The sequence below is a fragment of the Nematolebias whitei genome, chromosome 15 (genome assembly GCF_014905685.2).
Source record: "Nematolebias whitei isolate Nwh7 chromosome 15, NemWhi1, whole genome shotgun sequence".
Lineage (NCBI taxonomy): Eukaryota > Metazoa > Chordata > Actinopteri > Cyprinodontiformes > Rivulidae > Nematolebias > Nematolebias whitei.
This window is the reverse complement of record NC_056512.1, coordinates 40378226-40392512: the sequence shown is the minus strand read 5'-3', so window position 1 is coordinate 40392512 and position 14287 is coordinate 40378226. Positions and strand designations below refer to the sequence as shown.

Sequence of the window (14287 nt, the reverse complement as noted above, 5' to 3'; positions counted from 1 at the left end):
ACACATAGAACCCTGTTGCTTGAAGTGTTTGACGTGTTCATTTTATGGGAGTTTGTTGAGATTCAATTCAAATATTCTGATCATTTGCTTTGAATCATCACAGCTGCAATCATTTTTATTATTATAACTTTTTTGGATATATCAATCAGAATAAGAATCAGAATAAGCTTTATTATCATTGTACAGTGAGATTATGTTCGAACAATTGTTCGAAAGATGGGCGGAGTGCACGTTGCTGCTGCTCCTAAGAGCTCGACCCATTATTTTTGTATTTTAGATAAAAATGGAGAAAGGCCATGAGGAGAGGATAGTGGTATTACAAAAATATCTTTTCACACCTTGTCCTTGTCAGGACACAATTTAAGATGAAAACTACCAGCAGCACATTTATAGACACATTACATATGCGTTTGACGACAAGACGATGAGATTTGTCCATGAAGCACTTCCAGAAAGTACCATAGTCCTGATAAGATGCTGATGTCAGCTGGTACAGCTCTGGTAAGCATCCACAGAAGTTATGGGGGGGTTGATAGACAAAGCTTTCTTAGTTTATACATATCCCAGGAGAAATTTGATTAGTCAGTCTGCTTCAAGGCCAAACGGGGGAGTCAGATTCAGATAAGCCACAGTTGTTGATTAATTCAGGCAGACTGTTATTTCTCGTCAGCCTTGAGTTCTGCTGGTACTTTCAAGATCCAAAATGGCCACATTTGTGGGCATTCCACTGGTCTGTGCTTATTAGCTCCCTCCAAGGTCGTCCCCAACATGCTGGTGCATCCCAGCATGTTCCATCTTAACGGTTTAGCTCGTAAATCAGCTGATTTTGAATGATCGAAGCACGAACCAAACCTTCACACAGGGTCGGCAGCTTTGCCGTGGCTGAAACTGCTGCCGCCGTCTTCTTTAATAGCCGATAACGTATCCACCGGTGCCAAAAAGCAGAAACCCTGCTCTCATGATTCCATTGATATAAACATCTTTGGCGTCCTCCTGAGACACTACAAAAAGGCACATCAGATTCCAACCCCCCCCACAGATCCATGACGTACCCTGCCGCGTGCATCTCAGCGGGGCATGAGGGTTCTCCAGGACCTTGCCGCTTGGTTGAAAAAATTTCATCGATTGCGTTGAAAGTCCAGCTGACCAGATCCATGACAGTAGTTTACGTTTCGGACGATGTGTAAACAGGAGCTCCGATACACAGACAGAGAGCAAAAAGCAGGAGGAGCACAGGAGAGGGAAGAAATGCGTCCGTCTTGCACGAGAGCGATAAGGCAACTTGTCCAGATCTCAAGTTTAAAAGTGTGTGTGGAGGTTAACGAGTTTGATGTTAGAGATTATTGAAACAGATAAAAGACCTGCATGCTGGTAGTGAGGTGTTCAGGTTGGTTTCGAGGGAACATTTAGCTGCTTTAAATATGCGGCAGTCAGATCATTCAGGGCTTTTTATGTAAAGAGGAGGATTTTGAATAGTTTATTCTGCTATTCACTGGAAGCCAGTGTAGAGAGGCTAAAACAGGAGCAATATGGTCTCTCCTGGAAGCTCCAGTCAGCACTTGAGCTGCAGTTTTTCTGAATAAGCTGTAAGATTTTGAAGTTCTTTTGGTCACTTGGCTAAAAAAAAAAAGCATTACAGCCTGCAGTTTATGAAAATATGAACCAGTTTTCTGCTTCAGCTTGAGAAAATATGCTTTGAATTTTATAGATACAAAAAAATAAAATAATGTAGAATGTAAATGTGGACATTTTAAATGAGAAAGTAGGATCTAAACACCCCTACAGTGTGGACTAAAGAGCAGAGCAGATTTTTAGTCATGACATCATTATCATCATGACCAAATTACCAAACCTTCAGAATAAAATGCTGTTTAAGTAAAAAATTTACATACATCAGCTCTTTAATTGTAGTGTTGTGCAATTCTGTATTAAGAATAAGATTGCAAGAGTATTTTTGCACGTCATCAGGATTCAGTGTCACCGTTGAGTGTCAGGATGGCAGCGCCGGCCCTTTTTCAAAATATGACTCTCAGTTTGTTTCCTGTGCAGCGTCAGTCCGTCGCTCGACACATCAACATGGCTTTAAGCAGAAGAGACAGCTTCCTCTGGGGGAAAGGTACGACATCAAACTTTAACTTTCAAATATTAAGTTGTCGAGAACAGCTTGTCAAGTCAACAGCAAAAGTGTTTCAGAGCATTTTATCTGTCTTGTTTTGTTTGGATCTCATTCAAATCAATGCTTTTCATTGCTGCTTATGGTGATTCGATTATTTAATTATAACGTTTTTGTAAAACTGTGACCCTAGAAGTGTCACATCAGCTGTGCTTTGACCATTTGAGATCTTTGACACACAATTATTTCCTGTTTTGTTTAGTTAGTTTTTTTTTTTTTTTTTTTAGAACAAAACTTGACTTATTATGCTGCAAATTGTCTTCTTGGACAAAAATCTTCCACAAATGAGGGTAAAACCTACTTTTAGTGGTTCAGATATGTCCCAAAGTCTTCCTCATTAAAAAGAGGAAGACAAGCTACTATTTTCAGCCTTATTCATTGATCGCTTCTCTAAAGGATGATGCCGTGATGCGAACTGGTCGGTGAGAATGAGCGTGGGCGTCAGGGAGGCTGTCGAGGCATTTTTCATTGCTGAACGTGCACTAAAGCTCCATGCAGGGATACAGTCTGAATTATAATAGCCCCCAATTTTTGTTTTCCTGTTGCCCCTATAGCTCCTCCAAAACTGCCCCTGGCTGAGAGGAGGCAGGGTGACAGCTTCAAGACTCATAAATCTGAGCTGCTGGATGACATTCAGGTACTGTGCTGAATCTTTCAAGGTTTTTAATAAAAATGCCTCGATGTTCTGCTGCACATTAAAAAAAAAATCTACTTTTATTCATCAACTTTTGACGCAAACATAAAGGATGTGAAGGTTGTCTTGTGAAAGCAGTGGGCAAATTGGCCCTGACTCACTGCATTGGCAGCTGCAAGTGACGTAAAATCAAACCTCTGTCTCTCACTAACATGGAACTCCTCGCAGAAGCTGAGGCTGGAGATCAACCCCGTCAAACCCGAGACGCACAACCTCCAACCAAAGCAGCACAAGTGAGTACGCCTTCTACAGCAGCTCATCGGAGTCTGCGCAGCTTCAGCAGTCGGTCTGGGCAACACTGAGACCAGTTGGCCTCCTGCACAACACGCAAGGCTTGGTTCCACTTTTTCCTGATGTAAAGTAGTTTCCACTAGATGAAGGAAGTGATGTGAGTTCTCTGAAGCACTTCCTGGTTTGTGACTCGATGAGCTTCATGATGGCAGAGACTCAAACACGTCACAGAAGGCAGGAGCTTATTCCTCATCATGAGAACATGTTTATTCACATCATGTTAGTCAACTTTAATTATTTTTTCAGAATCTTTACATCGTGCTTTGGGTCATATTATTAAGATTTTGGGGCTATTTTATACAAAGTAAGAAGTTTTTTTTAGAGAATCAAAACACACCTATACCAAACTACTATAAAGACTCTTTATTAATATTTTCCTCGTATACTTTTACAATTCTATACTTTTTCTGGATACTTTTTAAGCTTTTCATTCATTCAGTGTGCCATTCATAAATGAAAATGTTCAGCTCGTTCAAGAAACAAAAGCTAAGACTTTAGGTTATTGTTTTTATTTGTTAAAATATGTAACTATATTTACAAATATTTTCTACATTAAAATCTCTTGCATTTCTTTTAAAAATCACTGTTCTCAAACATCTGCTTCACCAAACTTGCTCTGTTTGTCTTCTTACCAGTATTAGCTTTTAGCTAACCTTTTTTGCTAATTTCTGCTTTTTGCTATTATTCTGCAACTTTTAGCTAACCTTATGCTAATTTTAGCTTGTTGCTAGCCTTTTCATGAGCGGTAAGTGGTGCAGTTAATAGAGCAAGAAGGTTGCCGGATCAAATCCCGGCTGGGGACCTTTCTGGGTGGAGTTTGCATGTTATCTCCGTACTGCATGTGTTTTCTCCGGGTACTCCGGTTTCCCCCGACAGACCAAAAACATGCATGTTCGGCTGATTGGTAACTCTAAATTGTCCCTAGGTGAGAATGAGAGTGTTTGTCTCTATATGTCCCTGTGATAGACTGGAGACCTGTCCAGGGTGTCCCCCACCTCTCGCACAATGACCCCTGGGGAAAGTGCAACTTGAAAAGGAAACATTGGGTAAAGAAAATGGATGAAATTATTATTTTAAAATTGTTGGCTTTAATCACAGCTATTGCCTCATTGAAAAGACCTTTATTGTCAGAGTTAAAGGAAAGTAAATGGTCTTTTCGCCCATTCTTGAGTTGACTGCTCAGCTTAACCCCATTCTGGTTCCCCCTCCTGCATGCTACAGTGCTACATTTAGCTGCTGCTACATTTAGCTGCATCAGTAGCTGTATTATCGGCATGTCAACCATAGTTGCTCGCCGTTAAAACTTCAACGAAACTACCACCTTACAAAACACACCCTTTATTGGTGAGAAAATGATCTGAAAAGTATTAGAACGTTTCTGTTTTAGTAATAAAGTTATATTTAATAAATCTAACCAAGATGCAATGCACACTAAACCGTTTAACAATGAAAATTAGCTTTATTGCTGTATGATATTCATATGAATAGTGCAGAACCCAGAAGACTAAAATAGTTCATATGGACTAACGCAACAGAATGCAGATTTAAAAATAACATTTAATAAGCAAACATGCAGATGGTCTCTCACAAAGTTAGTTTAATTAACAAATGTTTATTATTCCATCATTCTTCACACAAAACCTTGGCAACAATATGATCCAAATAATCAAATATTTGTTTATTTTGATATAAACTGCTTCTTAAAACTCTTCATTTGCTTTAAACATTAGACAATTTATAGAAAATGTAAAAACAACAATAAAAGATTAACAATCAAAAGGTTTTAACCATTTTTTTTTCTAAAAAATGTTGTGTTGATGTTTCTTGTTGCAGTAAAAGTGTTTTGAGGAACAGGAGGTTCCTACGTGGTAAAAAGAAATTTAACATGGACCCAAAAGTGGTAAGATTTTTTTATTTTTTTTATTTTAAATAATCAGTTCACTGATGGAACCCTGTATTTGATCAGGTACAGTGGTGAGAACAGGGAACAGGTGGAAGAGAACTTGGAGAGGTGGAGGTATGCACTTGAAAGAAGAGGAATGAAAGTCAGCCGTAGTAAGACAGAGTACATGTGTGTGAATGAGAGGGAGGAGGTGGAACAGTGAGGCTACAAGGAGCAGAGCTCACAAAGGTGCAGGACTTCAAGAACTTGGGGTCCACTGTCCAGGAAAATGGGGAGTGTGGTAAAGAGGTGAAGAAGAGAGTCCAGGCAAGATGGAGTGGATGGACAAAAGTTTCAGGAGTGATTTGTGACAAAAGGGTGTCAGCAAAGGTCAAAGGAAAAGTTTACAAGACAGTGGTGAGACCAGCTATGATGTATGGTCTAGAGACAGAGACATGGACAAAAAGACAGGAGACAGAACTGGAAGTAGCAGAAATGAAGATGTTGAGGTTCTCCTTAGGAGTGACAAGGATGGAGAAGAATAGGAATGAGATCATCAGAGGTACAGCACAGGTTGAACAACTGGGAGATAAAGATAGAGAGGACACACTGAGATGGTTTGGACATGTCCAGAGGAGGGACAGTGGGTTGGATATGTCCAGAGGAGGGACAGAGGTTTGGACATGTCCAGAGGAGCTGCAGTGGTTTGGACATGTCCAGAGGACGGACAGTTGTTTGGACATGTCAAAACCACTATCCCTCTTCTGGACATGAAGGACAGTGGTTTGGACATGTCCAGAGGAGGGACAGTGGTTTGGACATATCCAGAAGAGGGACAGGGGTTTGGACATGTCCAGAGAAGGGACAGTGGGTTGGATATGTCCAGAGGAGGGACAGTGGTTTGAACATGTCAAAACCACTATCCATCTTCTGGACATGAAGGACAGTGGTTTGGACATGTCCAGAGGTGGGACAGTGGTTTGGACATGTCCAGAGGAGGGACAGTGGGTATATTAGTAGAAGGATGTTAGAAATGCGTCTGCCGGGAAAAAGACAGAGGATTTTATTTATTTGTTTATTTTTTGTGAGATCTTGCTTTATGAAATTTTAAGCCATTTTTTTTGTCTAAACAGAATCAAACCATCACCAAAGAAACATGATTCTATTATAACAAAATGCTTCAGAATCTAAAAGTTGATTCTAAGAAGAACCAATAACAGTTTTGAGGACATTTAGATTCAAACAAGTGACCTAATGGTTCCCAGAGTTGGGGTCAGGTTTCCAGTGTGAGTCATAAAACACCTAGTTGGGATGATCTGAGATGATACCATACCATTTTATTTATAGAGCACTTAAAACAGCGACAAGGCCAACCAAAGTGCTGTACAGGCAGAACAACAGGTAACACACAAAGCAATATACAAAATGAAGTAAATCAGAATATAGACATAAAAACGATGCAGATAATGACGACAAACCAGTGTGGAGTGTACAGGATCAAAACACAGATCATCTGGTGTTGAAAGCCACCGAATAGTAGTGGGTTTTTAAACGGGACTTGAAAACCGAGAGGGAGGGGGCCTGTCTGACAAGCAGAGGTAACTCGTTCCCGAGTCTTGGTCCTGCTACAGAGAAGGCCCTGTCACCTCTGCGCTTAAGACGAGTTCCTGGAACTGTGAGGAGCAACTGGTCTGCTGACCTCAGGGAACGTGGTGGGACATACGGTTGTAGCAGATCAGAGAGCTGGGGGGGGGCGACACTGTTCAGTGATTTGTAGACATACATGAGTATTCTGAACTGGATTCAAAGGTGAACCAGTAACCAGTGCAGTGAGGCCAAAACTGGTGTAATGTGCTCTCTTTTGCCTGTACTGGTTAAAAATCGGGCTGCTGCATTCTGGACCAGTTGTAGCCGTGCAATGGAGGTCTGACTGATACCAAACAGGAGTGAATTACAGTAATCAAGCCTAGATGTAATGAATGCAGGTATTACTTTCTCCAGGTTATTTTTGGACAATATGGGCTTCAGTTTAGACAGCCGCCTCAGTTGGAAGAAGCATGACTTAACGATCATGCTTACATGATTGTTAAGTTTCAGGGAAGGGTCCATTATCACTCCCAGATTAGTGACTCTTTGTTTTTCTGACAGGGTTAGAGCGGAGAGGTCGATGCAGTGGTTTGTGATTGTGTCGTTGGGAGGGAATAACATGACTTCAGACTTCTTTTCATTGAAACTTAAGAAGTTTAAAGCCATCCAGTCCCTGATGTCAGCCAGTCAGTCGAGCAGAGGTTGAATAGAGCATGTACCATTGTGTCTTAGGGGGAAGTAAATTTGACAGTCATCGGCGTATAAGTGAAAGGGTATGTTGCGTTTCCGGAAAATAGCACCAAGCGGCAGAAGGTATAAAGAGAATAGGAGGGGACCCAGGATGGACCTCTGCGGAACCCCCCATTTAAGCTCTACCGCTGCAGAACTAAAATCCTTGATGGAGACACTAAAGGATCTGTCAGTGAGGTAGGATCTGAACCAATTGAGGGCTGACCCTGTGATGCCCACCCACTGCTCCAACCTAGAAATGAGGATCTCATGGTCGATGGTGTCAAAGGCGGCCGTGAGGTGCAACAGGACAAGCAGCACAGAATCACCAGAATCAGTGGTGATCAGATGATCTGCAGAAACCAAACAAAACGTCTAAATGATTTATAATAGCATATGTTTACTATACTTGTTATAAAAAGTAAAAATTAAAGCGATAAACAAAAAAGTACTGTGAGTTCAAGCTGTCAACAAAATATTGTTTTTCTTTTACTTTTTAGCCATGTTTAACTAGTTCAACCAAATATATGTGTGATCACAAGTCTTGGCTGTTATTTATGAGGTTGAGAGGCTAAAAACATTTGGACCTGTTGAAGCGAACATTCCTGATTGTGCTTCGTGCTTCTCCAGGCGAGTCCGTCCAGCAGTGTTTACTGAAACAGCGTGGATTTGTCGTTCGTTTTGTTTGGATCAGACATTTAGTGACAAACCCTCTGCAGAACTCTGCTCAGCGGATGAGGTTGGAGAAGTGTGACATTCAGAAGTGCACACAGTGCACCCACAGCCGCACAGAGCGCGAGCGAGAACAACCACATCCTGTTCCCCGAAGTGGTGCAGAGGCGTCTCGTCTCCAGAGCGGCCTTATTCTTTTCGTTTTCCCCCGTCTGGGCCCCCAGTTAAAACTGAGCGTCGGCCTGCGAGCACTGCTGGGTCTGCAGGTCTTTAAGTGGAAGGGATTTGAAGAACTGATTATCAGAAGTTCACGCTCAGGTTGACGAGCTGAAGGTGTGGCTCTGAGCACCTTCAGAGGTGAAGCAGTGTCAACGTGCAAAGTTCAGCCGCCTCTCATGCTCCTGCTGCTCAGTAATGACGGTAGTGGCTCAAAAGGTGAAAAACTTTCTTCACATGTGACATATCTAGTTAAACATTAAAGCAATATTAAAAGTTTAAACAAGATGAGGCTGACACACACACACACACATGCAAATTCTGATTTGAAACTAATAGATAGCATTTTTTACGTGACAAACCTCTGATTGAAGGGATTAAATGTTGTTCACATCCACCTTCTCATCTGTCTTTCTGCTGCAGGGAATTAAATACCTGCTTGAAAACAGTTTTCTCGAATGGCGAGCAGAGTCGGTGGCTGAGTTTCTTTACAAGGAGGAGGGACTGAACAAGACGGCCATCGGAAGCTTTTTAGGAGAAAGGTACGACGACGCGTTACAAACGGAGGCAGCTAAAACTCACATGAAGACAAAGAAACAGCAGAGAGAGAAGCTGTTGTTTGAAAGCTTATAGCTCTTGTTGAAATATTTTAAAACATGATTTAATTTTCCCTCTGAAACAGATTGTAACCCAAAATAAATGGAAGGCCTTTTTGCATTCTTCGAAGAATTGCATATGGCCGACCACCCACAATTTTAAACCAACTTACTTTGTGTTATGGTGACACTACCTTGCTGCCGTATAAGTCGCATCAGTCCAGATATGTCTAATAAAGTGGAAAAAAACATAAATACGTCTCTTCGCCGTATAAGTCGCATCTATTATGCGTCACTGCTGACAACCTGGAAATGTGGGCCGGTGTGCCAAAAATCGATTAATCAATTGGCTGCCAAATGGCGCGTGCACGGGAGGGCTTTTACAAAAATTTAACAAGATTAAAACTTAAAAACAATTGTTTGCTCGACGTTATAGCAAAGGTGTGAACTTTTCCTTAATAAATGCACTTTGCCTGTTCGGCGCGGTGAAATGAAGCTGATTTGACGTTTGCTCCAGGAATTCTGGTGCAAGACGGAGGCGGCTTGGTATGGCAAGCCAAGTGTCTCATTAATAGTCACTTTTACCTATTAATGAGATGCTTGGCTTGCCATATTTGTTGAGGGCCCTCTAGTGGCTGAAAATGGTAGTGTTCAATATTTTCCATGTCATAATGAATGAAATCGTCAGATTTCAGTCAAAAATTGGTTTATAAATATGGGGGGGGGAAGCATAAGTCTCTTCGCAGTATAAGTTGCAGGGCATGCTAATTTATGCAAAAAACTGCGACTTATACAGCAAAATTGACAGTAGTTTTTCTGGTCAAATCTGACTGAGTCATAGCCTTTTTTGTTAGCTAAGGCTGATCAGCTGTGGCAGCCATTTTGAATTAGGTTGACTCCAAAAGTCGACCATTTGTAAACTGATTAGTTTCAGTAAAAATCTGTCCAGTAGCTCATGAGATCATTTGAAGTTTGCATAAATGATTGACCTTTAGAGTTATTCAAGATGGCTGCCACAGCTAATCCACATTAATACAGACACATTTACAGATACTGAGCTAAAATCTGGCGTGGTTGTAGCTGACAGTTGATCGCAACACCTACTGCAGGAACTAATCAATCGTTGCAGTATTGCCTGAGATTGTGTATAATGTAAATTTCAAGGCTTGACCCGATTCACCGATGAGTCCATTATTTCTCAGTATTAGATGGTCTTAGTGAAAATCTCTGTCATGAAATGGAGATTCCTTCGAGGAATGTTAGTCCTTCAGTTCATACCTGTTTACACCTGGCAGCTGCAGAATCCAGTTCCTCCCCTTTCAAATGGTTTTAGACTTCATTCGGAGTCTGCGTGCTGTCAGTTGTAGGTTTTATTCTTTGCTTTTAAATGTCACACAGAGAAGAAATGCATCTGCAGGTACTGAAAGCCTTCGTGGGTCTGCACGAGTTCTCCGATCTGAATCTGGTTCAGGCACTGAGGTTTGTGAAAATCAACACATTAAGACACTTTTACCTTTACGCTCGTTTTTCTGGTGGAGAAGAGATCTTCCTGCTTCCACTTAGCAGCTTGTGCTCAACTTTAAGTGCTTATTTATGATTTTTTTTTTCTTTACATTTCTGCTCCCTGGCAGGCAGTTTCTGTGGAGCTTTCGCCTCCCAGGAGAGGCGCAGAAGATTGACAGGATGATGGAGGCTTTTGCAGCTCGATACTGTGACTGCAACCCAGGGGTCTTCCAATCCACAGGTAAGAGGTGACTTCATGCAGTCCAATTAAAACCATTTCTGAGTCTTTAATGTGAACATCTTTTACGAGACACATTACGGTGAGATAAAAGCCACGGAAAAGTCTCATCTCTACCTTTCCAGCTCAAACTAATAGATTTTTTCCCCAGTATAATTACTTTGGCTCTGGCTGCGTTTTACAGAAAGTCATTATTTTTAATGGCTGCCATTCTCCAGCTGAGGCGAAGAGAAAACTAAACTGTGGCTTTTTGCAACAGACACCTGCTACATCCTGTCTTTTGCCATCATCATGCTCAACACAAGCCTGCACAACCCCAACGTGAAAGACAAGCCGAGTCTGCAGCGGTTCGTTTCCATGAACAGGGGCATTAACCACGGCGAGGACCTGCCCACCGAGCTGCTCACGGTCAGCTGATTCACCTCATTAATTTGGCTTTCACTTCATACTGGTCAGGAATGTAAAGTGGGAGCAGTCAAAGCTGGTTCACGTCATCTGCATAAGTTTTAAACGGCAATAAAATACATACAACTAATGGTGTTAAACATGCGGACTAATGTGGATTAGCTGAGGTGTCCATCTTGAATGAGATTGACACCAAAAGGTCAGTTGAGGATGTAAAGCCTATGATTAAATTCTAAAAGTCTCATTAAAACCTGCTTGCTAATTCATGAGATCTATTGTTAACAGTGCGCGCATACACATAAACAAATAAACAACAAATGCAGACAAGAAAATTATCGCTCCACCTTTGAATTTGGCTGCAGGCGAAAATAAACCTTTAGCTGTTTTCTTTAAGCACATCGAAGCCTCGGACTTTCTGATAATGTTCTGTGGGTCCATCGTTCAGGATGGAGCGACTCGCTGTAAACGAAAGCTCATCAGAAGAGAAGAAATCATGCCCCTTCATACTGTGTCCACTCTGCTTCCACCAGCAGACTGAAGCAGGATGTTCTTAAAAAGAAACCCGACACTCAACCTATTTATTAGAGAAATGGCTCCATACTAGTGAGGAAAATATTTTTTTTCACTCCATGGCGTTGTTGTATTGCCTACACTTTATTATAGTTGTAATATAAAATTGATTGGCTCAGCCAAAGTGTCTTCAGTGTCTCTGATGCAACAGTCTCGTGCGACATCAATGTTATCTGACAGATTCCAATTTATAAATGTTAATAATAAATCTTCATCATACACCAAAGTTAGTCATGGAGTTCCTCAAGGTTCAGTGCTTAGACCACTATTATTTGCCTTGTATATGCTTCCACTTGATAATGTTATTAAACAGCTTGGGATAGATTTTCATTGTTATGCTGATGATACACAGTTATATTTGTCCATGAAACCCAATGAATCCAATCAGCTACTTAGAATACAAGCATGTCTTAAAGACATAAAAACCTGGATGATGCTAATTTTTCTTCTTTTGAATACAGACAAGACTGAGGTTTTAGTTTTTGGACCTTCTTAGGAATACATTTTTCAGTATTTCACTCTCTTTGGATGGCATTAATCTGGCCTCCAGCTCTAATGTTAAAAATCTTGGTGTTATTTTTGTCTTTTATGAGTTTTTCCTTTCCACTGTCACCTTCATGCTTGCTCAAGATGAGAGTTCTGTGGTGGAGTTAAATTCAAAGCCGTCTGCTCCTCAGATAAATAATGTTAAATTGTTATTTTTACATGTGAATGTTTCTGTTTAGTATAAATGAAAATGAGTAGATATCATGAAGTGTTGAACTGAAGAGTTTGACAAATCTGTGAACCTGGACATGAAACTTTGTTCCAAATGCAGGGAGAGTTTTGTGGCATTTGGAGTTTATAAAGCGTCTTCTTCTAACAAATAAAGCCATTTTCTTGTCGTATTGCTTTTGCTTCACTAAATTATTTATCGTCCTTTAGTCTGTTGTCAAAATTATTTTTAAGGAAATAAAGTTTAACCAGATTATTTGATTTACTTGTAAAATGTTTCCAGAAACTTTATGCCAGCATTCGAAGTGAGCCTTTCAAAATCCCAGAAGATGATGGGAATGACCTCACGCTGACGTTTTTTAATCCCGACAGAGAGGGTTGGCTCCTAAAAATGGGTGAGACGATGATGAGACCCCACAGGAAACAGAGTGGTTTGTCGAGTGTCAGACTGTGTTCAGCTCCTCGTTTTAAACGTTTTCTCCTCCTGGACGCAGGCGGTCGGGTTAAAACATGGAAGAGGAGATGGTTCATTTTGACAGACAGCTGCCTGTACTATTTTAAATACACCACAGTAAGTTTTCCTTCTTCTGCTGAGCAGAAACGTCAGATATCCTCAGTCTGTTTGACGTCATTTTTCTCCTCCAGGATAAAGACCCAATCGGGATCATCCCTCTGGAGAACCTTTGTGTCAGACAGCTGCAGGACTCCATGAAAACGGTCGGGTTTGACTCGGTTCGACGAAACATTTACAGTTTTCACAAACTGCTAGAGAAAACGTCTGGCCTCCGTAACTGTGCTGCGTGTGTGTTTAAACAGTTCTGCTTGGAGTTATATAACCCCAAAGGACAAAAGATCAAGGCCTGCAAGACGGAGAACAAAGGCAGAGTGGTTCAGGGCAAACACCAGTCCTACAGGCTCAGCGCCGCCAGCGCAGAAGAACGAGACGACTGGATAGAAGCAATCAGGTGAGAAGGAGCCAACTGAGCAGCTGTGATGAAATATATGTTAAAATATTACATCTGCAGCTTCAGAGCCCAAATGTAGATTAATATGCAAACAATAACTTTTACACCTGGTTTTAATAGTTTTAAGGAATAAATAAGTTAATCCTGTTTCCCACATTAACTTAAAGGGAAAGACATTTTTGATAAGCTCAGCTCAAACTTTCACCTCATCCTTCCACATTTGCTGGATGGATGGATGGATGGATGGATGGATGGATGGGTGAGTGAGTGAGTGAGTGAGTGAGTGAGTGAGTGAGTGAGTGAGTGGATGGATGGTGGGTGGATGGATGGATGGATGGGTGGACGGATGGGGGCATAGGTGTGTGGGTGGGTGCATAGGTGGGTGGGTACATTGATGGACGGATGGATGGGTAGGTTGGTGGATGGATAGATAGATGGACGGATGCAGGACAGATGGACGTGTGGATGGACGAGTGCATAGGTGGATGGGTGGGTGCATGGATGGACGGATGGATGCATGGATGGATGGGTGGGTGGGTGCATAGGTGGATGCATGGATGGACGGATGGATGCATGGATGGATGGGTGGGTGCATAGGTGCGTGGGTGGGGGCATGGATGCATGGGTGGGTGGGTGGGTGGAAGGATGGATAGATGGATGGATAGGTAGGTGGATGGATGGATGATGAGTGGATAATGGATGGATGGATGATGAGTGGATAATGGATGGATGGATGGATAGGTAGGTGGATGGATGGATGGTGGATGGATGAAGGGATGGATGGATGAGTAGATGGATGGATGAAGGGAAGGATGGAAGCTATAATCTTAAAGTTTCAAAATGCTAGCTAAAAGCTAAAGGTTACAAAAGAAGACAATACTTCTAGTAGCTGAAGCAGCTTTCAAAGAGAACAAAGTTCTTGAAGGAACTGAAGACTTCTTGTTGTATTTCTACAGTGAAAGTATTTGTAAACAAAGTAAAACTTATATATATATATATATATATATATATATATATATATATATATATATATATAATATATATATATATAT

General features: G+C 41.3%; 1 protein-coding gene across 1 annotated transcript in view; it reads left to right on the top strand.

The window, feature by feature from the left end:
• Positions 1-2076: 2076 nt before the first annotated feature.
• Positions 2077-14287, top strand: part of cyth4a (cytohesin 4a) — a 12786-nt gene continuing 575 nt past the window's right edge. Inside the window, exons 1-12 of the mRNA XM_037688688.1 lie at positions 2077-2116; positions 2728-2810; positions 3036-3100; positions 4992-5058; positions 8668-8786; positions 10239-10319; positions 10472-10584; positions 10841-10989; positions 12554-12665; positions 12765-12841; positions 12916-12987; positions 13087-13235. Coding sequence (XP_037544616.1) covers positions 2077-2116; positions 2728-2810; positions 3036-3100; positions 4992-5058; positions 8668-8786; positions 10239-10319; positions 10472-10584; positions 10841-10989; positions 12554-12665; positions 12765-12841; positions 12916-12987; positions 13087-13235 — 1127 coding nt within the window. The remainder of the gene's footprint in view (positions 2117-2727; positions 2811-3035; positions 3101-4991; positions 5059-8667; positions 8787-10238; positions 10320-10471; positions 10585-10840; positions 10990-12553; positions 12666-12764; positions 12842-12915; positions 12988-13086; positions 13236-14287) is intronic.